This window comes from Pseudochaenichthys georgianus, chromosome 1, assembly GCF_902827115.2.
Source record: "Pseudochaenichthys georgianus chromosome 1, fPseGeo1.2, whole genome shotgun sequence".
In the NCBI taxonomy this organism is placed as follows: Eukaryota; Metazoa; Chordata; class Actinopteri; order Perciformes; family Channichthyidae; genus Pseudochaenichthys; species Pseudochaenichthys georgianus.
In genome coordinates this window covers 49,758,337-49,786,065 of record NC_047503.1, presented here as the reverse complement: position 1 = coordinate 49,786,065, position 27,729 = coordinate 49,758,337, and the positions used below count along the sequence as shown (strand labels likewise).

Sequence of the window (27,729 nt, the reverse complement as noted above, 5' to 3'; positions counted from 1 at the left end):
TAGCTCCGCCACTGTGGGCGAAGCCCCGAATGTCTCCAGGTCCAGGCGACGCCCCTGAACTGCACTGTAACTTTTATCCATGTATTTTTTCTTTTAATGTTTATTTTATTAGCTTTTCTTTTGAATGACTGATTTTAAATGCCATTTTCTTAATGTCTTTCATTTTTTGTAAAGCACTTTGAATTGCCTTGTGTTGAAAAGTGCTGTATAAATAAACTTGCCTAATAAAGATGTCATGTGACACGTCAAATGGCTTTGTTGATGGGAACTAATGTGAATAATGAACTGTAGGTTAACGGTACTCTTGCTATCACGACTCACCGACACTATAACCTCGTCCCTCATGCGAGCCCTGACACACCGGGAAGCACGCCTTCATCTCGGCTGCACTGCTGGACGTCCTGACTGGTAGTGGCTCTCTCCTCTATCTACGCTCTTCTTGTCATCTTTGTAAAACGATATCAGACTGGTCTTTGACAGCCATGACTTCTAGTTAATTCAGTGTGGCTACAATGAGAAGCTTTGTTCAAATATGCAAGCGCGCGGAAGTCAAAGTCAGCTTTATTGTCAAAAATGCAACCCTGTCTCCTAAAAATGACGTTCCCACAGAACTAAACTGCATTCTCAATTACGTTTAGCTAGAAACGTATTTTCTCCCACGTCACGTTCGTTATGAACGTATCTTAAATACGTTTATTTTCTACATATCTTTGCCATTTATTGTCTTGCTTATAATAATGATAATAGTCATTTATAAATATCATTTTAGAGCACACGTTTGAAATCGAGAATCGGGCTCGATTTATGGTTGAATTGAAATCAGTGGGCGAGGCTGTAACTTCGGCAGCTGTTCCTCTCGTGAGCGAGGCGGAACATAACAGTTTTATCAGCCAAAAAGCTGCCGTGTCGTTCATTGCTCCTCAAACACTAAAACACATCCAGAGTTACGTGTTTCTGGACTTCCTCTAAGAAGAAAGGACGGCAACAGAAGAGCTCCGTGGCTTCAGGCTCGATCGCCGTTCGAATGACAGCGTCAGCAAAGATATTAATATGAGGAGGTGCAAAACAGACAAACGAATTACCCTTTATTAACACATTAAAGAATACTTTAGGTTAAGGTGTTCTTAAAGCTTTGGGGGTATCCATATCCAGATAAATATTAAGCCTGACAAAGTACTTAACGTCTAATATATCGCTTTCCTGCAATGTTAACTATGTTGAAGCACTTATTTTAACTGATATTATACACATTAATTATACTCTTATGTAGATAGGATAAGAAATGTGCAGAATATGACAGTGTAATGGTGGAGGTACACACACATTGATAGATGTCTTGTAATGCACTGTTGAGGAACCTGTGACCCAAGTGTTTCATTCATTGCATAACTACACCGTAGTTGTGTATATGATATGTCAATAAACCTTTGAACATCTAGAAGGGGATGTGAAAATAGCCATAATATACAGTCTTTAATTAACTATTAGTAGAGAATAACGAGTAATGAATATACTTTATTACTCGTTTCCATTCATGTCAATTGCAGATACATGTTTAGTCTTCTCAAGCACCAACTATCAAATATCTCTCCTGATTGTTGGCACTCAATCACCTTCCCTGAATGTTACTCAGGTGTAACTAAAGTCTGATTTAAGGGTTGTTTATATTTCACATCATTAATCAGAATCTGCAAAGTAACTCAAATAAATGCAGTGGAGTAAAAATACCAGGTTAACCTCTGAATTGTAGTGGAGTAGAATTACAAAGTAGCAATGAGCTGTCATGTGGGTATTAATGCTGCGCATTATGGACAGTGATTTTCACCCATTTATTAATTATATGTTTTACATTTGATAACACCAATGTGTTTAATACTGGCAACTTCTAATTGTGGGAAAAACGAAAACGTTCAGTAGAGACGTCCCATAGGACATTTTGCGAAACACAATAGCCAGCATGTGTAGTTCTGGGGGGGTGTTCGATTCCAGTTTGGATAGTCTGGCGTGGTTTCGTTCCATTTCACACAGCTGTTGGACGCTCTGCGTAACCTTACGGGAACTGTAGTCCTAAACGATAGCTGGGGATTATGGGTAGTGTAGTGTCTTCGGCCATCCTAAACTCAGAAATGTTGACAATCGCAATGATGCTCGAAATGTCCCTTACAGGCCTACGTCTGTTTCAGGTTATATTTATTTTGAAATTCAGTTCCTGACGGACACCAAAAAAGCCCGAGATTATGGAATTAAACCAATAAATAAAAGCAAGGATAATTGTGTGTTATTGGTGAGTAAATAACAGTGTGTTATTTTGAAAGAATAACAAATTAGAAGGAAAGAAATATTTAAAAATACAGATTTCAGTATCCTGAGGCTCTGAGCCATTTATTTTCCTCACAGACGGCAACAAAAGTCTGAAATTATACGATTTAAAATAAAAGCAATAACTGTGGCTTGATATTGAGTAAGAACATGTTTTTATGAACCACACAGCTTCCGGTCTTCCACGACCCGACCGGAGAAAAAGACGTGCTGCAGCCTGCAGGCACGAAACACGTTACCAGTAGAAATACATTGCTTTTAAAATCGTGCTGTGCAACACGAAAAAAAGGGGCAAATCGTGATGGTGAACACGAATCAATAGATTAAAAATCGTGTTGGTGAACACGAAATGCCGTGAGACTGGGTTGAAACACAACAGCTTTCCGGTGGTGCCACACACAGTGCCTGCATATGGACCAAGAGTCTCTTGAAGAGGCACAAGTTGGGGACTGGGTTTGCTCTCTGTGTGACAAATAGTGTGTGTGCATGAACATGCGGTTGCTACATGTCCTATATTAACAAAACAAAGGCACCAGCTGGGGACTGGGACTCCAGACTTTTCCAAAAAGCAGGGGATGTGGTTGCTGTGAAATAGTTTTCATTTATATGCTCAATTTGATATATTTAGAATATATATTTGAGATTTGTTTAACTAAGAAGTGACCGTTGAATAAATATTGCAAAACAAAGCACATCACATGGCAGCCAGTGTGAATTGTTTCATTACAAGATTTCGATTTCCTATAGTACAAATCTGGGCCATTTGTTGTATAATTTCTCCAAACGCATACAGTACAAATGCCTGTTTTGGAGTCTTCAAACGGTGCAGAGGAAGGACTTTACATGTTGTTAAAGACAGGATAACATAAGGTGTTGTGATCATGGGGAATGAGCCTTGTACAGGGAAAGTGTGCTGAAGACGTTGGCTGGGACTGATGGATTGATGAGGCGGATGAGACTGAAGAATCCGCAAGGAAAGAACTAGGGGCAGAGAAATAATACATTATACATATATTAAAAGACAGCAGCGTCATAAGAGGCCAACAAGAGTGACAAGGGTGTGTCACTGTGCTGAAGGAAAGCTGTGAACAGCTATCCAGGCCAGTCTCGAAAGACTTTCCAAAGTGTAACAATGCTGTTGCTGGAGTGCTGATCTAGTGTTCATATCATGTGTTTACCATATCCTGTTAAAATACTCTGTCCAACATAGTCAGTATTGTGAAGAACATTTTCCTAACGCTTATTATATATCAGAATCAGAAACATGTTTATTACCAGGTAGGTTTACACGTACGAGGAATTGGACGTGGTAAAAAAAGAATACATTATTGTACTCTGGAAGGGAGTTCAATCATTTTATCTCTCATCAAAGATGGCAGAAAACATGCATTATTGTACTCTGGAGGGGAGTTTGACAAAGGATTACTCAAAAGGTACACAGTAAAAGTACTTGATTGTACTTTTGGTAGTAGTCCAAGTAGTACTGAATCCAACAGTACCAATTTCAGTAAGAACTTATTGCACAAAATCCTTTTATCTCTCATCAAAGATGGCAGAAAACATGCATTATTGTACTCAGGGGTGGAGTTTGACAAAGGATTACTCAAAAAGTACACAGTAAAAGTACTTGATTGTACTTTTGGTAGTAGTCCAAGTAGTACTGAATCCAACAGTACCAATTAAATTAAGAACTTATTGCACAAAATCATTTTATCTCAAATCAAAGATGGCAGAAAACATGCATTATTGTACTCTGGAGGGGAGTTTGACAGAGTATTACTCAAATAGTACACAGTAAAAGTACTTGATTGTATGTGTGGTAGTAGTCTAACATGTACTGAGTCCAACAGTACCAATTTTATTAAGAACTTATGGCTAAAAATCATGTTATCCCTCATCAAATATCATTGATTGATTGATCAAATATAGCATAAGCACTTGTACTACCGTCAGCGCCACTTCTCGGCGATTACCGTAAAGACGCTATTAATCGCGCACTCAAAAATGAAGCGCTGCTCATTTGACCAAGCAAATGCGAGAGACGGCTGAGTTGACCGCAGTTTCTTTTGAACATCCATGTTGTAGTCCGCTGTATAGAGAACTGTAGTTTCCATGGTTCCCCCACAGCAGCAGACGCACATTCAGGACGTCCACTGGCGCATCATAAACACGTCGGATAGTGAAAGTGCATTCGGATTCTCTAAAGTACCGCAGTCTCTTCTCCTAAGTCCTTTTGAATTATCCTATCCACTATCCCTTAACCCCGTGACGTTTCACTCAGAAGTCAAGGAATAGGAGATAGGGTTAGAATTTAGGAGCTGATTTTTGGATTATCGGGACGCAACCTCTGATTATGTGTTGCCTGCCCCTCTGTGCATTATGCACTTTACTTCCACGTGTCCAACATGTCAACCGAGTCCGTGCAGACCTGGCAACCCGAATAGCACTACGTGGAGTCACAGAGTGACCCACGTGACTAGTGACAAGTTAAAGGTGTAGTCCAATGCGGAAGTGGTGACACTGGACTGTATGCATGATACAATAACACACGGTTAAGGGTTGTGCACCTACGTGTATTTATAAATCAAGTACACAAATGTTTCTTGAACATATTTAGAATGTGTCATAAACATACTTATAATGTGTTTGCACGTTATCGTGAAATTAAGTGAACCGGAAGTGACGCGTCTGTCTCTCTTCGCTGTTGTGTTTCTGCTCAAGGAAGCTGTTACCTTCCGCCATGAAACCACAACAGAACCGGAAAACACAGCGTAAAGGTTTATAATCCGACCATAACACCACGTTATTAAAGAGCCCACAGAGTGTATTTAAGGATTAGCACTGCGTGTAGCCTCGTAAAGTGTTAGCTGTTTATCTGAAGGAGTGTGGCTAGCGTTAGCAGCTAACGGCTAACGGCTGTAGCTGGAGGTAGAATAAAGATATATATATGAATAAAGACATGGCGCACAGAAGGGTCTGTTGTTCCGGGGGGATTCTGCTCCTCCTGCTGCTGTTCGGATCTGAAGCCAGGATCCACAAACTCACCCTGAATGTAAGTCTGACATCTTTAACTGTGGGATAACTATGCTAGCAGAGAGGCTAGGTAGAGTAGCAGGTTATTAGCTAGTATGCTAATCAGTGATGCTATTTATCAGAGGAAGAAGTACTCAGGTCTTGTACTTGAGTAAAAGTAGAAGTACTCAGGTCTTATACTTGAGTAAAAGTAGAAGTACTCAGATCTTATACTTGAGTAAAAGTAGAAGTACTCAGATCTTGTACTTGAGTAAAAGTAGAAGTACTCGGATCTTGTACTTCAGTAAAAGTAGAAGTACTCAGATCCTGTACTTGTGTTATGTATTTTAGTCACTATTTACTATTTTAATTTACTTATCAAGAAGCTCCTGTCCTGAATGTGCTCTATAAACAAACTGACTTCAACTATTTGTTGAATTTTTTTTGTATTTCTCTTTGCTCCCAGAATGAAACCCGGTCCTCCGTCGATCTCAACAACTTTGGTTTCTACGCCAACGGGACTCTGGACGTGAAGCTGGTGTCTCTGCGTCTGCCTGAGATCAACTACACCATGTACCCGGTGAGAAACACTGCTTTAAAGAGTTCCTACCACGCTTTCTGGGGGTTCCTGGCCTCTGGTTTCAGGCAGAGGGTGAAAAGAGGTGGTTTGAGAAAAATAAAGAGCTTTTTGAACATTAAAGCAGGAGAGGACTCTTTAAAGTAGAGACACTACATACTGATATACACCTGAACATCAGCAGGAGAGGACTCTTTAAAATAGAGACACTACACACTGATATACACCTGAACATCAGCAGGAGAGGACTCTTTAAAGTAGAGACACTATATACTGATATACACCTGAACATCAGCAGGAGAGGACTCTTTAAAGTAGAGACACTACATACTGATATACACCTGAGCATCAGCAGGAGAGGACTCTTTAAAGTAGAGACACTACATACTGATATACACCTGAACATCAGCAGGAGAGGACTCTTTAAAGTAGAGACACTACATACTGATATACACCTGAGCATCAGCTGGAGAGGACTCTTTAAAGTAGAGACACTACATACTGATATACACCTGAGCATCAGCTGGAGAGGACTCTTTAAAGTAGAGACACTACATACTGATATACACCTGAACATCAGCAGGAGAGGACTCTTTAAAGTAGAGACACTACATACTGATATACACCTGAGCATCAGCTGGAGAGGACTCTTTAAAGTAGAGACACTACATACTGATATACACCTGAACATCAGCAGGAGAGGACTCTTTAAAGTAGAGACACTACATAATGATATACACCTGGACATCAGCAGGAGAGGACTCTTTAAAGTAGAGACACTACATACTGATATACACCTGAACATCAGCAGGAGAGGACTCTTTAAAGTAGAGACACTACATACTGATATACACCTGAACATCAGCAGGAGAAGACTCTTTAAAGTAGAGACACTACATACTGATATACACCTGAACATCAGCAGGAGAGGACTCTTTAAAGTAGAGACACTACATACTGATATACACCTGAACATCAGCAGGAGAGGACTCTTTAAAGTAGAGACACTACATACTGATATATGGCCTCTTCAAAAAAGCAGAAATATCTATTTTGTTTTGAACTGGGCGTTCTGGTTCAGTGAAGAGTGAAGTATGTATTGAGTAACCACCTCTCTCTTCCTCTGGGCAGCTCGGGTTCACCCTCTCCAGGTCCAGAGTCAACGGAGTCTTATCCTACACAGTGAGTACATCATAACTATCCGGGTAACAGGGTCTCTGCGCCCTCTCACTCTCAGCGTGCACCCTCATACCGAAATGCAGATTCCCCCCGTAAAGTGATGCCAGAAAACAAAATGTCTGTTCCTCAAAAACTGTATAATTCCTCCAGAAATCTGAGAATCAAACGGAGCGTCAGACGCAGAGACAGCTTTGTTTCTACGGAGCTCCGACGTCACGTTTTTGTTTACGTCAGGAGACTCCTTCTTTGCGTCAGGAGACACCTTGTTTGCGACAGGAGACACCTTGTTTGCGTCAGGAGACTCCTTGTTTGCGTCAGGAGACACCTTGTTTGCGTCAGGAGACACCTTGTTTGCGTCAGGAGACACCTTGTTTGCGTCAGGAGACATCTTGTTTGTGTCAGGAGACTCCTTGTTTGCATCAGGAGACCTCTTGTTTGCGTCAGGAGACACCTTGTTTGCGTCAGGAGACATCTTGTTTGTGTCAGGAGACATCTTGTTTGCGTCAGGAGACATCTTGTTTGCGTCAGGAGACCTCTTGTTTGCGTCAGGAGACCTCTTGTTTACGTCAGGAGACATCTTGTTTACGTCAGGAGACTCCTTGCTTGCGTCAGGAGACATCTTGTTTGCGTCAGGAGACTCCTTGCTTGCGTCAGGAGACATCTTGTTTGCGTCAGGAGACATCTTGTTTGCGTCAGGAGACATCTTGTTTTCGTCAGGAGACATCTTGTTTGCGTCAGGAGACCTCTTGTTTGCGTCAGGAGACCTCTTGTTTGCGTCAGGAGACCTCTTGTTTGCGTCAGGAGACATCTTGTTTGCGTCAGGAGACATCTTGTTTGCGTCAGGAGACATCTTGTTTGCGTCAGGAGACATCTTGTTTACGTCAGGAGACATCTTGTTTACGTCAGGAGACTCCTTGCTTGCGTCAGGAGACATCTTGTTTGCGTCAGGAGACATCTTGTTTGCGTCAGGAGACATCTTGTTTTCGTCAGGAGACATCTTGTTTGCGTCAGGAGACCTCTTGTTTGCGTCAGGAGACCTCTTGTTTGCGTCAGGAGACCTCTTGTTTGCGTCAGGAGACATCTTGTTTGCGTCAGGAGACATCTTGTTTGCGTCAGGAGACATCTTGTTTGCGTCAGGAGACATCTTGTTTACGTCAGGAGACATCTTGTTTGCGTCAGGAGACTCCTTGCTTGCGTCAGGAGACATCTTGTTTGCGTCAGGAGACATCTTGTTTGCGTCAGGAGACATCTTGTTTGCGTCAGGAGACCTCTTGTTTACGTCAGGAGACCTCTTGTTTACGTCAGGAGACATCTTGTTTACGTCAGGAGACTCCTTGCTTGCGTCAGGAGACCTCTTGTTTGCGTCAGGAGACATCTTGTTTGCGTCAGGAGACATCTTGTTTGCGTCAGGAGACATCTTGTTTGCGTCAGGAGACATCTTGTTTGCGTCAGGAGACATCTTGTTTGCGTCAGGAGACATCTTGTTTGCGTCAGGAGACATCTTGTTTGCGTCAGGAGACATCTTGTTTGCGTCAGGAGACATCTTGTTTGCGTCAGGAGACCTCTTGTTTGCGTCAGGAGACTCCTTGCTTGCGTCAGGAGACATCTTGTTTGCGTCAGGAGACATCTTGTTTGCGTCAGGAGACATCTGGTTTGCGTCAGGAGACCTCTTGTTTGCGTCAGGAGACCTCTTGTTTGCGTCAGGAGACATCTTGTTTGCGTCAGGAGACATCTTGTTTGCGTCAGGAGACCTCTTGTTTGCGTCAGGAGACCTCTTGTTTGCGCCAGGAGACACCTTGCTTGCGTCAGGAGACACCTTGCTTGCGTCAGGAGACACCTTGCTTGCGTCAGGAGACACCTTGCTTGCGTCAGGAGACACCTTGCTTGCGTCAGGAGACACCTTGCTTGCGTCAGGAGACACCTTGCTTGCGTCAGGAGACCTCTTGTTTGCGTCAGGAGACTCCTTGCTTGCGTCAGGAGACATCTTGTTTGCGTCAGGAGACACCTTGCTTGCGTCAGGAGACACCTTGCTTGCGTCAGGAGACACCTTGCTTGCGTCAGGAGACACCTTGCTTACGTCCCTGCTGTGTCTTCGCTCTTGCTCTCAGCCCTAACATCTCCTAAATCAGATCGTGAGTCTGTCGTGTTTCCATCGACAGATCGGGTGTTTATCAGATTGGTTTATCGTGTTTTGTGTTTTTTTATAATTCCCTCTGCAGGCGGAGGAGACGGACACGTGTCCACTCACTGTCCCGCAGACCACCAACAGCGAGCCTCTCCTCCTGTTCCTCATCGACATCAACAAGCTAAGGTGTGTGTGTGTGTGTGTGTGTGTGTGTGTGTGGATTAAAACCTCTTAAGCCCCACGGACCCGCCGAAGGGTCCGAAGCCTCATCATCTGCAAGCAAAAGGGCTTCTTAACACTAGAACCGCCAACGGGTAAATTTTACCCGCAGCTGTTTTTTTATTGTATGTAACTTTTTTTCAATAAAATATTAAAGTCTCCCAGTCCGTGACTTTTCCTGAAAGTGTGTTATGTAACACCCTGTGTTGTTAAAAATGGTCAATATGAAGTCAGATTGAAAAAATCGCCAAAAAAATGGATATTTATACCTATTTCCGCCAGCGGGTAATATTTACCTCATAGAAATGCAGCGCTCCTCGCGCTATTGATTTTGCGATCAAAATGATCAAAATACTACGGAGGGAAGATATTTTCATTTGGAGGGGAAGCTCGCGAGTGTGTGTGTGTGTTTGTGTATTTTTGCGTTTGTGTGTATTGTGTTTGTTTCCCAGAGAAAACCCTCACGAGAAACACCGGCTGTTGTTGTGCCTGCTGCTGCCTGCTGTCAAGTTACTCCGCTCTCCGCTTGTAATTATGCCGAAGCTTCAAAGTTATATTTATCATCTGAATTTGCCGAAACAAGTTTAATATTCTGAAAGCCAAGACTTTGTTTAATTTAAATCAGATGAAAACAAACTGTAACGGACCCTGCCGTGTTATCTGTGATTACTTTACTCTTACGTTCATAATTTCAGCCGGAGGGAGGGGGGGGCGGCGCTGCTGGAAGAGCAGATTGCGAGTGAGAGGTGCCTGTCTTCGTCCCTTTACAAGCTTCAAATATGTATTTATCGTGTGATTTTGGAAATAAAAGTTTCATATTCTGAAAGCCAAGACTTTGTTTGTTTAAAATCAAACAAAACACCCGAACCCTGAAAAAAATAGTTGTTTACGTAAATCCACGTTTATTCTGAAATGAGCCGTTGAGACTTCCGACTGATTTTGATAGAGCGGGTCAGATAATATGAAAAGCTGAGAGTCCACAGATTATATTGGTATACATGTCATCCCTGTGCGATCAAAACTCACCATTCTGTATGGTACATTGTACCTTGGAAATCAATAGCGGGTAAACCTTACCCGTTGGCGGATATAGGTATACAGCGACCTCTGGCGGTTCTAGTGTTAAAGGAATGCTCCACTCATTAGATAATTAATCAAAACTTCAGTATTTAGTGAAACGTTATGTTTAAACCATACCCTGAAGAGATCAGCGATGTTCCCCGGTAAATAATGATTTTATAGCTCTTTTTTATTCAAACCTGTATATTCCGTCAGGCAGCTGCCATTTGGCCATTTTCAATAGTCACGTGATGGTCGTGACGTCATCCATGCGTGCACTTTGTAAACACACGAAAACATGGCGGAGTATTTTAGTTCGGACTCGTCTAAATGATGGCAATACTGACATTCCTGTCTGCTAATGTATTGTCAGGGCCCCAGCAAACATTTTAGAACATTTACTGATTTAAGCTAGAGAATTAAAGCAGTCTGGACCGTCTGAGAAACGTAGCCGGACAATTACAAATACTAGATCATTCCAAAATATCCCTATCTACAAAACTTCAAATTCAAATATGTTATTAATTAAAAGGGAAACTACAGGCAAACGATACAATTGTGTATATCATGTACTGCCCAAATAATATAAAATAAAATTTTCTAAATGTAGGCCTACTTAGTAGATACAATGATTTTGATTACTAGATATGTATGCATGTAGTACCACCCTTGCTAGCGATTCCCTCTCTAGTTTAGCATACTCAGCCTCGTTGTCCCTGGCACTAGAACCACAATTGTATGGGGCCAGAAAAACTGGGGAAAAGTACCCGCTAGCCGGTACTACGCTACATGGAAAGGCCACCAAAAGCTGGCCTGGCCTGGACGCTAAAGGACGTTTAAACGGGCTACCCGCGGCAATGGAAATGCGCCATAACATACCTTATTCTTACTCCTAGCACTACTTCTGGTCCTCCGTCGCTTCACACTTGCAGAGGGCGATTTCTCAACTGGCCGAACTGGTGTCCTGGTCGGTGATGACACCAGAAAGACCGATGGCACTGCATCTCGTTTAATAAATCCCATTTTATGTTTCATCATACTCTCAGAGTAGTCGTCCGGAAACTTGAAATGTTCGCTGCATAAATGCGCCTGTGGATCTTTCGGTTCGGTCCGAGCACATTTCGCTAGCCACTGCCTCCGAACGTACTTCCTACGCTTACCCGTTGGCAATAGATGGAACCGAGCATCCCGTGGATTGTTCCTATCCGAATTGTGGCAATGTTTCGCGATACAATGAGGCATATCTCTATAGAATTGAGAGTGTAACTAGAGTAAATAACATGAACATCAATTTGTCCTCGACACCAAACGCATAGTTTACGTCACTTCCGGTAAAATGGCGCCGCCCACAGGGTTGATGTTATTTCGGTAATTAATCAGTTTAAAATCACTGATAACGTCATCGGATAAAAAAAATAAATAAAAGACTGGCAGAGACTGGTCTGTTTTATCGGATGATAATTATTTAAAAATGCGTGTCATGAGCATTCCCTCCCTTTAAGATTGAATAAACTATGAATGTTTCATATCCATGTAACCGAAGAAACTCAGCTAACTGATGATTTTTTTTTGTTGTAAAAAACACACAAAGCCAACGCCGACCCTCTGAATTAGCCCTGTGCGAAAAAATCTTAAGGCCTTTAGCACAGAACTCTAGCTATACCGATCGATATACTTATTGGATCGGCACAAACAAGCTTAGCTAACATCCTGAGAGTCCACAGATTATAGAAATATAAGGATCATCACTGAGCGATCAGAACTCGCGACCGGGGAAGCAAATACAGACGACACACGAGTAGCTTTAGCTAGCAAAACACGGAGATATGCTCACCTTAGCTGTTGTTCTGATCAAAAGTCGTGTTCAATGGCATTAAAACGAGGAAAAACGCGGCTGAAGGTTAATCCATAGGTTATAGCAATGTGTCTGTCACTTTGAACAAATTATTGATAATCCATAATTCCATTTTTATGCAAAAATCGGAGAAGAAAAATTAGCTGCTAATGGTAGCCACCAGAGGTTAGCGCAGCTTCCGGTTTTTCTACGCGTCTCTCTCACTCCTTATTTGGTAACCTGTGTGTGTGGGGAACTTTCCCTCGATTCCATTGGCTCTGACGGTTAGAAAGAGATGTCAATCAACAAAATCGACCAAGGGGGCAGAGATATGGAAAATCCACCCAAATGACCTCAGAGGTGCAGTTTGTTTTGCTAAACCTCTCTAAAAAGGTCAAATGTCACTTGTTTTGCATCAATCTTGATACAGGGCACTTATTATATGTTGTACTTTGGATTCCTAAAGCTTTTAATCTACCATCCCATCATTCAAGGTTTCACTATAAGTACAACATCATTTTTGGACGGACACTATAATTTACAGTTTTTTTTACCATGTTCAATCTGAATTTACTTTAAAATAAAAACATCTATATTGATTCTGACTGTTCTACATCCAACTCACAGGTTTATCCTTACTTTGAGAAAAAAGATTATTAATTTTCCCCTTTTAGAAGATATGGTCATTTGTTCTGGGAATGTCATTTTCGAGCCTGAGACCTGAACAACAGGCTCAGGGCTCAACTGGTTGAAAGTACTCAGATCTTGTGTGTGTGTTTCCGCTCCTGAAGTGTGTATCACTGCCTGATGTGAAACTGACTTTGTGTGTGTGTGTGTGTGTGTGTGTGTGTGTGTGTGTGTGTATGTGTGTGTGTGTGTGTGTGTGTGTGTAGCGTCACTGTGAAAGTGATGGGGAACCAGGACAACCTGTTGATAGCGAAGCCTAAAGGTGAGTCCCTTTCACTAAATCTGAAGCGTTTAACATGTAGTCCCATCCAAGCAGAAGGATAATTTATAATATCATTTATTTATCTTTAATATAATATCTCATTATTTTCAGGATATGTCTAATTATTTTCTTTTACTGATTTAGACATTTCATGCGTATAATCATACCGGCGCTATTTTTCTGACATGAACTTAGAAGAAAACACCGTTTTAATTTGACATCTTCTAGTGCTTTAGAAGAGGTTCGGCTTTTATTTTGAAATGACATTGGTCTGTGGAAACGGGAAGTTTATAAAACGTGTGTCCCCTCATTTAAAGTCAGATTGGTCTTAAATACATAAACACTTGTATACTCTTATTTATATTCTGTTTTAAATTATTAATTACTCGAACAAATGAATATTCTTTCATTCGATTTTTAGTTTTCTTTTATACTTAATGAGCCACTGACTAACACGTTCACTGAAAGGTCGCTTTTATTTAAAGTCAGTTAGCATTTATGTTGAAGGAACATTGTGGCCACTTGCTTTTTTAAGTCAGTCTTCAGAAACTTTATTTTGAAGGAACATTCTATTTCGTCCCTACTGACCGCCAGAGGCGGTGCTTAGCACTGGATATGTCCATTGTGCGCATGCGCAGCTCGAGTACCAAATAACAACAAAGTCACCTGTGACCCACGTGACACCGGCTACATATGCCGGCGTCGTCAGAGGATCTGTTCCTTTCATCTTCTCGCTGCACGGAGAGTACCGTGGCTACATTCTTGTAGCCTACAGCGTTCAATTTGAACGTTTAATCTGAGGGATTTACTCTGCATACAGCTGGCCGCGTGCAGCTTCGCGACTGGTCCAGTCGGAGCCACGGGTTATTAACGCGTCCTCTGGGAGCTGTGGCCGGCTGTGCGCTGTGCAGAGCCTCCACGGACAGGTTTGTGTCTTGTGGTGATGGCTGTGTCCCCGCACCCTCTCCCAGCCAAGTTGTCCTGATTGCTGTCTTGTTTATTGTTTGGCTTAGACTTTCTAGTGACGACAGTGTTCCCGCTTCCTCTCCCATAAAGTTGCCCTTATTATGCTCTTTTGAAGTTCTGCTTGTGGCGTTGTGCCCGAGCTATCATTAGCATGAGTCCCAGCTTTAGCTGCGTCTCTCGTTCAATTTAGTATGGAAGGCCCAGGGTGCCATAGTTGCCCGTTTTTTGCTTGGATGTAGAGAGTAAGGTAAGTACTGGCCATAGTTACTACTGTAACTACGGCCTATGGGTCTAGGCTCAGCCTAACTATATCGTTGTATTTACCCCACCTAGTACTAGACTCCTAGCACTAGCAGGGGTAGATGCAGAGAACAATCTTCACTGTGTGCTGTATGCTCTGCATGTGTGGCCATTAAGAGGATTTCATCCCTCCCTATATTATATTATCTATATTATCAGCCGTTGGCTGACACGTTTAAACACCGCTAAGCCGTGTAAACGTCTTGCATGTACCGTTAAGCTTCTTTATTTAACCCAGCTAGGTGAAGGCAGTGCTCTCGCTCCCTCTGCCGGTAGCGTGGGTGTAGTTACATCCCTCTATGTGTTCGGCGAGTAGGAGCATTGCTCTACTCTTTCCGTTCAGCAGGTAGCTGGGGAAGGCTGTGTTCTCGCTCCCGGCTACGTTGCATCCGGCTACCTACGGACTGGCTCATTCATGTAGCACCTGTATACGGCCATGACCGCTGCCCCCCTCTGCTTTGGCCTCGAGCATTTGAGGGGAGGGTCTCACGCAGAGCGCCTGCATGAACTGTAGCTTCATGCCTCGGGCGCTCAGAGTGGCACAGTCACAACTTCCTCCAGCTCAGTCTGGCCGTTCCCGGCGAATTGATGGAGTGATGGCTATGGGTTCACCCCCCAGGTAGAGGACTAGAAACAGGCTGTCCACTAAGGCGGGTCAGTTAGCTGCCGCCATGGAGCAGACGAAGTCGCTCCTGTTGGCCCTTCAGCCCCGGTGTGGGGGCTACTAGCTTGTCGCCTGGCCCTCCTTCGGCTGCCACACCTCTGCTTGAGGATGCCATGTCGCTAGCGGCTTCGGCTAAACCTCTTCTATGAAGGAGTGGATGGCGGGGCCCCGCTCACCCCAGAGGAAGCTTTCCACTCCTCTGCTTAGAGCTCTGCAGGGCATGGAGGATGCCTCCATGGCAGCCACTATTCATGCGGCCATGGCACGCTTGCAGCTTCAGGTTCCGCAGGTCAACTAGGCTCAGACTAGCGCCTTCTTCAGGCTAACACCTTCTTCAGGCATAACCCTGCCCCTGTCACTCTCTCACTGTTCCTCCTTCAGAGGAGTACCTGAGGGAGCTCCATGCATGCTGGAGAGACACCAGGGCGAGCTGCTCTGTAAGGCCTACGACACCGCTGCACGCACGGGTCGTAACATGAACTCCCTGTCCCATCTGATGCTGGCAGTCTCTACCTCTCGGCAGCAGGCTCCGGCCGAGCCTTGTTTGCTGGGCCTCAGTGATGCATCACTGCAAGCCTTTGCCCTAATGTCTAGGGAATTGGGACGAGTTATGGCCTTCTTGGTGCAGACTCGTCACCAGGTTTGTCCTGCTCAGTCACCATTGTCGGGGACATGTCCTCTGTAGTGTGCCAGGGGAGCTGTTTGGGGAGCGTGCTGCCCAAGCTAGGCGGACCAGGCAGCAGCTTTCGGGTCTTCATAGGCCTGTGCCCACTCTCAGCAGGCCCAGAGGCCCCTCTACCAGCCGCACTGGTCGAATAATCGATTATTATTCGCCAGGGCTGCCGAATAATTGATTTTGATCATGGTCAGTTTCTGGCAACCCTAGTTGCGCCCCATGCAGATGTGGCTGAACAGCCTTCACTTGGGCGCCAAGTGGCACAGGGAAGTCAGGGTGTCGCAGCGTTGCCTCCACTCTCTGTCACGCTGGAGGGGCAGGGCCTATCTCCTGAGGGGCGTGCCCATGGGTGCCAGCCCGTCCCGCCAGGAGACTGTCACCGTAGGTGCAGGTCTCTCAGGGTGGGGTGCAGTGCGGCAGGGCAGGACTGTTCAGGGTCAGTGTTCTGCCCAGGAGAGTGCACGCCATGTCAACGTGCTAGAGCTTCGGGCCGTGCAGCTTGCACTCACGCACTTTATACCCCAACTGGGGGGCAAGCACGTGCTTGTTCCTTGGGACAGCATGTACACTGTTGCCCAGACAGCAGTCCCTTCTAGAGAGTGGACGTTCTCACTCCACTCTGAGAGTTTATGTGGCTGCTATTTCTGCTCGACATGTTCGGGTCGACCGCGCCACGGCGGGGTGCCACAGGTCGGTGTCCCTCTTCCTGAGAGGGGCTTCACGGCAGCATCCCCCTAACACCCCGAGGGCTCCGGCTTGGGACCTGCCCCTGCTGCCGGATGCCCTGTCATCTCCTCCCTTCGAGCCCCTGGCCCAAGTGGGGCCTAAGTGGCTGCCTACAAATGCAGCATTTCTGCTTGCCATATCCTCAGGAAAATTAGTTGGGGAGTTGCATGTCCTCTCCATTAGCGATACATGCCAGGTGTTGCCCTTTTGGGCAAATGTTGCATTCCAACCCAAGGTGCTTCCACAAACCCACTTCAATCAGCCTGCCCAGCTGGCACGCTCTGACATTCAGGAGAACGGCACGTCGAAGTTGCTGTGCCCTGGGGGTGCCCTAAGGGCGCGTATATCGATGCTACTGCCTGTATACGGCAGTCGGAGCAGCTCTTCGTTTGCCATGGCGGCACTAAAAGAGGCTTGGCTCTCTAAACAGCGGCTGCCCCACTGGGTTGTCGATACCATCTCACATGCCGCCCCCTGCCAGCACTCTACAAGGAGCATCTCAACATATTGCACTGCCCCGAGAGGGGCGCCCCTGGATACCATCTGCGCCGCGGCGTTGTGGGCGTCTTCCGACACATTCTCCAGGTTTGATCAGGTTAACCACTCCCCATCTTTGGGCGTAGTCCTTTTGCCGAGCTCCACTGCTTCCAGTAGTGAGCAAGGGCTTGGGTTCTTCATGACATGGTTTGTATAAGTCATCCAGTGCTTAAAGCACCGCCTTTGGCGGTCAGTAGGGACGAAATAGAACGATAGTTACGGCTGTAACTATCGTTCTATGAGTCCCGGATGACCGCCAGAGTTTCCTGTCACTCAGAATTCTTGTGTGCTCGCGAGAAGATTCTGGGAACAGATCCTCTGACGACACCGGCTGATATAGCCGGTGTCACGTGGGTCACAGGTGACTTTGTTGTTATTTGGTACTCGAGCTGCGCATTCGCACGATGGACAAATCCAGTGCTAAGCACCTCATCCGGGACTCATAGCACCGTAGTTACAGCCGTAACTATCGTTTTATTTTGGTGCCTTTTTTATTTGAAATCAATTCCTGGTCTGATTTTTGAAGCCCAGTGAATATGAGGGAGTCTTTGTTTCCTGCAGTTGTGAGGGAAAAGAGGGAGGCGGCTCCTGCGGCTCCTGCGGCTCCTGCGGCTCCTGCGGCTCCTGCGGCTCCTGCGGCTCCTGCGGTTCCTGCGGCTCCTGCGGCTCCTGCGGTTCCTGCGGCTCCTGCGGTTCCTGCGGCTCCTGCGGCTCCTGCGGTTCCTGCGGCTCCTGCGGCTCCTGCAGTTCCTGCGGCTCCTGCCGCTCCTACCGCTCCTGCCGCTCCTGCAGTTCCTGCGGCTCCTTTCGATCAAGAAGTTCAGAGAGAAGGAGAAGGAGGAGGGGAACAAAGCTTCCAGGTAACGGGTGTTTGTGTGTCTGTGTAAAACATGGGACAGCGTGTGTGGTCACGTCCTGTGTGGTTGCAATGAACGCACTCTCAGTCTGCTTCTGATTTATGCTTTCAGCTGGACCAAATGCATCCGATGACGCTCGCTCTGGACAAAGTGAACGGCTCCTACAGCTTCAGCGTACGCCCCCCCCCCTCTTTTCTGAGAATTGGAAATGTTTGGTTTTGTTTCCTGTTGCGTGAAACTCTTCCTCGTCTCTCCTCAGTTCCACATCGTGTTCAGCCTGCTGGCCGAGGGGCCCTACACCCTGAAGTTCCACTACTGCCGCAACAAGGGGCCCGTCAAAAAACTGCCCTACTACTTCTCTGTGAGTTAGCGTGTTCCTTAGCGTGTCCCTTAGCGTGTTCCTTAGCATGTTCCTTAGCGTTTCCCTTAGCATGTTCCTTAGCGTGTTCCTTGGCGTGTTCCTTAGCGTGTTCCTTAGCGTGTTCCTTAGCGTGTCCCTTATCGTGTCCCTTAGCGTGTTCCTTAGCGTGTCCCTTAGCGTGTTCCTTAGCATGTTCCTTAGCGTTTCCCTTAGCATGTTCCTTAGCGTGTTCCTTAGCGTTTCCCTTAGCGTGTTCCTTAGCGTGTTCCTTAGCGTGTCCCTTATCGTGTCCCTTAGCGTGTTCCTTAGCATGTTCCTTAGCGTGTTCCTTAGCGTGTCCCTTAGCGTGTCCCTTAGTGTGTTCCTTAGCGTGTTCCTTATCGTGTCCCTTAGCGTGTTCCTTAGCGCGTTCCTTAGCGTTTCCCTTAGCATGTTCCTTAGCGTGTTCCTTAGCGTGTTCCTTAGCATGTTCCTTAGCGTGTCCCTTATCGTGTTCCTTAGCACGTTCCTTAGCGTTTCCCTTAGCATGTTCCTTAGCGTGTTCCTTAGCGTGTTCCTTAGCGTGTCCCTTAGCGTGTTCCTTAGCGTGTCCCTTAGTGTGTTCCTTAGCGTGTTCCTTAGCGTGTCCCTTAGCGTGTTCCTTAGCGTGTCCCTTAGCGTGTTCCTTAGCGTGTTCCTTATCGTGTCCCTTAGCGTGTTCCTTAGCGTGTCCCTTAGCGTGTTCCTTAGCGTGTCCCTTAGCGTGTCCCTTAGCGTGTTCCTTAGCGCGTCCCTTAGCGCGTCCCTTAGCGCGTCCCTTAGCGTGTCCCTTAGCGTGTTCCTTAGCGTGTTCCTTAGCATGTTCCTTAGCGTGTTCCTTAGCGTGTCCCTTAGCGTGTTCCTTAGCATGTTCCTTAGCGTGTTCCTTAGCGTGTGCATGCCCGTGTCGAACAGTACACTTACTTAAGTACTGTCCTTAATCAGAATCCCAAATGTGTGGTTATTACCACGGCGGGGAAATGGTTAAATGTTAAATACAAGCTCACGTTGGGGCGGCTGTGGCTCAGTGGGTAGAGTGCTGGACTTCGAATCACGGGGTACCAGGTTCGAGTCCCACTGCAGTCAGCATGTCGTTGTGTCCCTGAGACTCTTCACCCCAAAGTGCTCCTGTGGGGATCGCCCACAGTACGGAGTGTGTGTGAGTCGCTTTGGATAAAAGCGACAAGTGACATGTGATGTAAATAACAAATAAGAACACCTTCAGGGTAGACATTTTATTTGAGCCTTACGGTAAGAGAACACAGGTTAGGGCTGCTCGATTATGGCAACACTCATAATCTGGATTATTTGGGTCAATAATTGATATCACGATTATTAAAAACGATTATCCATTTACTTTGAAAACATCAATTTTGTAACAGTTGATTACCCTGAACCTTAAGTATAATTCAACTGAAAACCCAATAACAAAAAAAAAAAAAGGTTTTATTTCGATTACGTTGTTTTCGTAATCGTTGCAAGCCACAATCATAATTGCGATTTAAAATAGGATTAATTGAGCAGCCCTACTATAGGTGAAGAATTAGAGGTACTAGTTATTTGAGTATTCTCCCATTAAGCTACTTGTATTCCTGCTGGGAAATCTGCCTTCATCACAAGCCGCCCTCATCAGCTCTTTAAATAGTCTAGTTTGAGGAGATGGTTAATACTGCATTGTAATGTTGCTGCACCAGCTTGCTCTGTGCAGGCATCGGTGGTCCATTTGACTTCAGAACTGTAGCAATCATTGAATTGATCTCCTCCCATGTTCTGCTTCACTGACACCAGACGACTGTAGTTCTGCTGCTTCCTCAGACTTCCTTGAGCTACTATACTACAGCTCCACTGCTTTGGTTCCCAGCTGTTTAGTGTATTGAAATGTCAGCATACAGTAAGGTGAGTGTGTGCTGTGCAGGTGGAGGTGACGGAGAAGAACCCCGGAGGCTACCTTTCCGCAGCAGAGATCCCTCTCTCTCGCCTCTACATCGGGATGGCCGGAGTCTTCTTCACCGCCGCCATGGTCTGGGTGTACACGCTGATGAAGCACAGGTACACACTGACTCCTTATTTAGGAGGACCAATCAGGCTTTTTATCAGCACAGTTTCAGCTGTGAAAACCGTTGTGCCTTTTTATTGTTTCCAGGTACAGTGTGTTTAAGATCCACTGGCTGATGGCAGCGCTGGCATTCACCAAGGCCATCTCCCTGGTGTTCCACAGCGTAAGCACATATTGTCATGTATCATCTGCTTGTATTATATCAATGCATCTTGTAATGTGATGCCTCTCTCTGTCCCTCAGATTAACTTTCACTTCATCAACACTGAGGGCCATCCCATTGAAGGCTGGGCCGTCATGTATTACATCACTCACCTGTAAGTACCGTTTCTTAGTTAACACAATGTCTATTTCTTTCACCTGATGTATTACTTTTCCTTTCTAAATGTTTATCAGAATACAGCACACGTGATGCTTCCAGAACACATTCATGATTCCAGGGATTATGAACAGTAAGATGATCTACATCCTGGGACTTGTATATTTAGTTTGTATAAATAGTGTATTTGATGTTTCAGGCTGAAAGGGGCGCTCCTCTTCATCACCCTGGCTCTGATTGGCACTGGCTGGGCCTTCGTTAAATACATCCTGTCCGACAAGGAGAAGAAGATCTTCATGATAGTCATCCCTCTGCAGGTGAGGGTGTGAGGGGGTTGCAAGAAGTACTGGAGGTCAAAGTAAAACATACATAACACAAACATTCAGGAAACAGTAGTTACATTTGCAGTAAAATCAGAAGATCTTGGTGTCAAAATTAACAGAACTTCTTTGAAATGATGTTTAATGAACTTTTCAACATCTTGTTATGGAAATCTAGGACCGGAGAGTCAAAGTGATCAAAACAAATAAATGGTGAATCAGACAGAGCTTGTCTTTCTAGTTATTTATTTGAAGCTTCAAATACATGAGATACAATAAATATAGACACAGGTCTCACAGAGCATAGAATAGTCTGCGTGAGTGTGCGCAGTACAATGTAGTCACAAAGCTTATATACAGCAAAGGGAGGGAAGCTCAGAAATCTGTCTTCACACGGTATTAGACACCTGGCCTTGAGCGGTAGATAGCATAACGGTTCCCAGAGTAGGGAAGTTCTGGTGTGACTGTGTGTGAGTCTCCCAGTAGCCAGAGCAGCTCTGTGGCCTTGCAGCGCCTGGGAATAAACCCAAAGGAGAGTAGAAGAAAAAGAAAACGGCACATGACATTTATGAGAAGCATTTGGTTTAAGCATATAAGGATAAGTAAAAATAAAACTTGTTCTGAACTTCTGATATTTGAGTCTCACTCATTAGTAGTCCCAGCTCAGCGGCACCAGATTGTGGTGCAGAAAGCAGAGTTGCTGCGAGGCTCCACTCGCAGCCGACCCAGCGCGTCCCAGTTTAGCCTATCAGATAGCGCCGGGACATTGCTCGTGAACAGTGCTGACTGCAGCCAGAGAAGCGGCCGCATCAGGGCCAAAGTCGTATCGGCAATTTGATTTAAAAAAAGGCCGATTCCGATAATCTGCAAAATGCGGAATATCGGCGTCGATAATCGGTCGACCCCTGTGTGTGTGTGTGTGTGTGTGTGTGTGTGTGTGTGTGTGTGTGTGTGTGTGTGTGTGTGTGTGTGTGTGTGTGTGTGTGAACCTGTGTGTGTGTGTGTGTGTGTGTGTGTGTGTGTGTGTGTGTGTGTGTGTGTGTGTGTGAACCTGTGTGTGTGTGAACCTGTGTGTGTGTGTGTGTGTGTGAACCTGTGTGTGTGTGAACCTGTGTGTGTGTGTGTGTGTGTGTGTGTGTGTGTGAACCTGTGTGTGTGTGTGTGTGTGTGTGAACCTGTGTGTGTGTGTGTGTGAACCTGTGTGTGTGTGTGTGAACCTGTGTGTGTGTGTGAACCTGTAAGCGTGTGTGTGTGAACCTGTGTGTGTGTGTGTGTGAACCTGTAAGCGTGTGTGTGTGTGTGAACCTGTGTGTGTGTGCGTGTGGTTGTTTTACACCCATACTGTGTGTGTCTGCAGGTCCTGGCCAACGTGGCGTACATCATCATCGAGTCGACGGAGGAGGGCTCCATCGAGTACTACCTCTGGAAGGAGATCCTGTTCCTGGTGGACCTCATCTGCTGCGGAGCCATCCTGTTCCCCGTCGTCTGGTCAGTGTTTCTGTCTTTGTTTAAACGACCGTTGAACAGAAACAGACGATTCTAAACGGTGCATTCAAACCACGACACTCATTTGATTCTTGACTCGATACAGGGGCCATGCATGTTACCCCTAACAGTACATTCGCTGTGTGTGTGCAGGTGAGTTTCTAAACTGTTGTTGTGTTCTCAGGTCCATCCGTCACCTGCAGGAGGCGTCCAGCACCGACGGCAAAGGTGAGTCCTGATCAGACCCAGCCTGCAGCGCTCACTAAACCCAGTCCTTTTGATTAACTCTGGTTTCATCTCTTTCAGCGGCCATGAATCTGGAGAAGCTCAAACTATTCAGGCATTATTATGTTATGGTAAGAGCGGCTAAGCTATGTACACAATGAAAACAGCAGTAAAACCCTTCCGTTTGGCGGTGGGGAAGCTCTGTTGCATCATGGGAGTTGTAGTCTACAGATTATCCTGGAAAGTGGAGTACTCAGTCTGCATTCATTTGGTTTATCTTTTAATATTGTCCCTGTGATTTTCAGATTGTGTGTTACATCTACTTCACGAGGATTATCGCCATCCTGCTGAAGGTCACCATGCCGTTCCAGTGGCAGTGGTGCTACGAGGTGAGACAACAACAACAACACACGTTATGTTCATGCCTACACATGTAGATTTGGGCAACATAGATACCACATTCTTAAATATCTTTTATTCTATATTTTTATTGAACATCCAGACTTTAATAATGTTCCTACTTCCTGTCAGTTATCTCTCACGGCTCTTCCTAATGTTCCTACTTCCTGTCAGTTATCTCTCACGGCTCTTCCTAATGTTCCTACTTCCTGTCAGTTATCTCTCATGGCTCTTCCTAATGTTCCTACTTCCTGTCAGTTATCTCTCACGGCTCTTCCTAATGTTCCTACTTCCTGTCAGTTATCTCTCATGGCTCTTCCTAATGTTCCTACTTCCTGTCAGTTATCTCTCACGGCTCTTCCTAATGTTCCTACTTCCTGTCAGTTATCTCTCACGGCTCTTCCTAATGTTCCTACTTCCTGTCAGTTATCTCTCACGGCTCTTCATAATGTTCCTACTTCCTGTCAGTTATCTCTCACGGCTCTTCCTAATGTTCCTACTTCCTGTCAGTTATCTCTCACGGCTCTTCCTAATGTTCCTACTTCCTGTCAGTTATCTCTCACGGCTCTTCCTAATGTTCCTACTTCCTGTCAGTTATCTCTCACGGCTCTTCCTAATGTTCCTACTTCCTGTCAGTTATCTCTCACGGCTCTTCCTAATGTTCCTACTTCCTGTCAGTTATCTCTCACGGCTCTTCCTAATGTTCCTACTTCCTGTCAGTTATCTCTCACGGCTCTTCCTAATGTTCCTACTTCCTGTCAGTTATCTCTCACGGCTCTTCCTAATGTTCCTACTTCCTGTCAGTTATCTCTCACGGCTCTTCCTAATGTTCCTACTTCCTGTCAGTTATCTCTCACGGCTCTTCCTAATGTTCCTACTTCCTGTCAGTTATCTCTCACGGCTCTTCCTAATGTTCCTACTTCCTGTCAGTTATCTCTCACGGCTCTTCCTAATGTTCCTACTTCCTGTCAGTTATCTCTCACGGCTCTTCCTAATGTTCCTACTTCCTGTCAGTTATCTCTCACGGCTCTTCCTAATGTTCCTACTTCCTGTCAGTTATCTCTCACGGCTCTTCCTAATGTTCCTACTTCCTGTCAGTTATCTCTCACGGCTCTTCCTAATGTTCCTACTTCCTGTCAGTTATCTCTCACGGCTCTTCCTAATGTTCCTACTTCCTGTCAGTTATCTCTCACGGCTCTTCCTAATGTTCCTACTTCCTGTCAGTTATCTCTCACGGCTCTTCCTAATGTTCCTACTTCCTGTCAGTTATCTCTCACGGCTCTTCCTAATGTTCCTACTTCCTGTCAGTTATCTCTCACGGCTCTTCCTAATGTTCCTACTTCCTGTCAGTTATCTCTCACGGCTCTTCATAATGTTCCTACTTCCTGTCAGTTATCTCTCACGGCTCTTCATAATGTTCCTACTTCCTGTCAGTTATCTCTCACGGCTCTTCCTAATGTTCCTACTTCCTGTCAGTTATCTCTCACGGCTCTTCCTAATGTTCCTACTTCCTGTCAGTTATCTCTCACGGCTCTTCCCTAATGTTCCTACTTCCTGTCAGTTATCTCTCACGGCTCTTCCTAATGTTCCTACTTCCTGTCAGTTATCTCTCACGGCTCTTCCTAATGTTCCTACTTCCTGTCAGTTATCTCTCACGGCTCTTCCTAATGTTCCTACTTCCTGTCAGTTATCTCTCACGGCTCTTCCTAATGTTCCTACTTCCTGTCAGTTATCTCTCACGGCTCTTCCTAATGTTCCTACTTCCTGTCAGTATCTCTCACGGCTCTTCCTAATGTTCCTACTTCCTGTCAGTTATCTCTCACGGCTCTTCCTAATGTTCCTACTTCCTGTCAGTTATCTCTCACGGCTCTTCCTAATGTTCCTACTTCCTGTCAGTTATCTCTCACGGCTCTTCAATGTTCCTACTTCCTGTCAGTTATCTCTCACGGCTTTCCTACTGTTCTATCCGTCAGTTCTCTCACGGCTCTTCCCAATGTTCCTACTTCCTGTCAGTTATTCTCTCACGGCTCTTCCTAATGTCCTACTTCCTGTCAGTTATCTCTCACGGCTCTTCCTAATGTTCCTACTTCCCTGTCAGGTTATCTCTCACGGCTCTTCATAATGTTCCTACTTCCTGTCAGTTACTCTCCACGGCTCTTCCTAATGTTCCTACTTCCTGTCAGTTATCTCTCACGGCTCTTCCTAATGTTCCTACTTCCTGTCAGTTATCTCTCACGGCTCTTCATAATGTTCCTACTTCCTGTCAGTTATCTCTCACGGCTCTTCCTAATGTTCCTACTTCCTGTCAGTTATCTCTCACGGCTCTTCCTAATGTTCCTACTTCCTGTCAGTTATCTCTCACGGCTCTTCCTAATGTTCCTACTTCCTGTCAGTTATCTCTCACGGCTCTTCCTAATGTTCCTACTTCCTGTCAGTTATCTCTCACGGCTCTTCCTAATGTTCCTACTTCCTGTCAGTTATCTCTCACGGCTCTTCCCAATGTTCCTACTTCCTGTCAGTTATCTCTCACGGCTCTTCCTAATGTTCCTACTTCCTGTCAGTTATCTCTCACGGCTCTTCCTAATGTTCCTACTTCCTGTCAGTTATCTCTCACGGCTCTTCCTAATGTTCCTACTTCCTGTCAGTTATCTCTCATGGCTCTTCCTAATGGTCCTACTTCCTGTCCCCTGTGTCTCTGCAGTTCCTGGTTGAGGTCTCCACTCTGATCTTCTTCGTGTTGACGGGCTATAAGTTCAGACCAGCGTCCAACAACCCGTACCTGCAGCTGCCCCTGGACGAGGAGGACGTGGAGATGGACGAAGTGTGAGCTCACCGTGGTGTCATGTGTTGTGAATGTGTGAACATTGATGTCCACCCAATGCCCAGTCATCGATACCATCGATGTCCACCCAATGCCCAGTCATCGATACCATCGATGTCCACCCAATGCCCAGTCATCGATACCATCGATGTCCACCCAATGCCCCGTCATCGATACAAGTCGACCCACTCAACTGCCATTGCTGATCGACCTGTTAACTGCTATTGGCTAATGGTGGCTCTTTTCATTTGACCAATGTCCTCTCTATTCTACATGTCCTCTTTGAACAGGTGAACTGAAGGCAGTAGCCGCTGTGTTTTGATTGGCTGTAATTGACGTCCTTCTTTGTCTCTGGTGCAGAGTGACTGAGTCCGGAGCTCTGGAGGGAATCTCCAAAGTGAAGAAGACGTGTAACGGACAACGCCCCAAAGAGTCCACCTTGTGAGCTGGAAGCTGCCTCCTTGGGGGGGGGGGGGGGTACTCAACATGGACCAAGCCCCCCCCCCTCCCCTCCCCCCCCACATCCCCTGCTGAACTCTGGGAGAGGTTGCAGTGTCCTGTCCACTGTCTGGCTATGCAAAAAGACAAACTTTGTTGGACGCTCTCCAGTTCCTCAAAAACACTCCACCCAGAAACAGTGGGGTGGGGGTCTCTCCCCCCTCTCTCGCCCCTCTCTCTCCCCAAAGATCATTATCATTTTAGAGACTTGCTTTCGGGTGTGTTTATATCAGTGTGTTTATATCGGCTATTTAAACGGTACTGCTGCCGGTCGTAGCTTCCTGTGCGATGTGTGTGTGTGAACGCAAGACGACGTGAAAACAAACTGTAATGTTTTTTTATCTTCTGGAGGCAAAGCCCGGACTCAGGTGGCGGCTCAATCTCTTTAGATTTAACTTTTAGGAATGTTAAAAGGAAGCTTTGGAAATTCTTCAACAGTAGTAGTAGTGTTTCTGGGTTGGTCCCTGAAGGCAGCACCTCCTGGTCCCTGAAGGCAGCACCTCCTGGTCCCTGAAGGCAGCACCTCCTGGTCCCTGAAGGCAGCACCTCCTGGTCCCTGAAGGCAGCACCTCCTGGTCCAATGGGATAATCTGTGAGTCCAGCAAACGTTTGTGATTCTTGGAACACAGATCCCTAACAGATGAAAGCTTCCTTTCAACACGTTCTCCTCACAGGTCGTTTTTTAGTTTCACATCAACACTGCGCTTTCTGTGTTCCATGTATCGAAATATATGAAAGCGGTTGTATATTTCAATATATTTCCTTGTTGCATATTGAAATGTTATATTTCAGTATTATTTCCAGGAGAGCGAGGAGTCGGGCCGCTGCTGTAATTTAATGCTTTAGTGGATGTTCAGCCCAGATCTTCATTTCTAAATCCCTCATTTAGGGAGGGGTCTTTTGGCGAGGAGAGACCAAACAGATGATCTCTGGCTTTTGGTTTTACTTTCGTGCTCTTGATGTGAAGCTTATTTTATGAATTATTGAAGACTTAACAGATGTAAATAAGACTGTGGAGAGGAAGGCACTTTGATGAAGAGGCTTTAGGACGCGTTCAGGTTCTGTTCTGATTGTTCTGAAGGACGCAGGAGACGTGACTGTTCACCTGAGAGGAAACAGGAAGTCACAGAGGAAGCTGTGATGTCTGCCTGAACTGTCACAATAAAGCTGGTGTTCTGGAAATGTGTTCATCCTGTTCGTCTTGGAGTGATTACATGTTGAATTTTAA

General features: G+C 45.6%; 1 protein-coding gene across 2 annotated transcripts; it reads left to right on the top strand.

Annotated features, from left to right (window-relative positions):
• The first annotated feature begins 4,926 nt into the window (after positions 1-4,926).
• LOC117451588 (protein GPR108) lies at positions 4,927-27,687 on the top strand. Of its 2 annotated transcripts, none has more exons than XM_034089974.2 (18): positions 4,927-5,371; positions 5,798-5,911; positions 7,040-7,090; positions 9,304-9,398; positions 13,218-13,273; positions 17,704-18,002; positions 18,111-18,173; positions 18,259-18,360; positions 20,294-20,427; positions 20,522-20,597; positions 20,678-20,751; positions 20,953-21,070; positions 22,431-22,561; positions 22,743-22,786; positions 22,865-22,914; positions 23,089-23,172; positions 25,884-26,005; positions 26,364-27,687. In XM_034089974.2, exons 1-18 carry the CDS (start codon positions 5,267-5,269, stop codon positions 26,446-26,448), a joined length of 1,803 nt encoding a protein of 600 aa, XP_033945865.1. In that variant the 5' UTR covers positions 4,927-5,266; the 3' UTR covers positions 26,449-27,687. The 2 variants fall into 2 exon arrangements, with proteins under 2 accessions (XP_033945865.1, XP_033945873.1); XM_034089982.2 differs by having other exon boundaries at positions 4,931-5,371; positions 9,307-9,398.
• Positions 27,688-27,729: the final 42 nt, after the last annotated feature.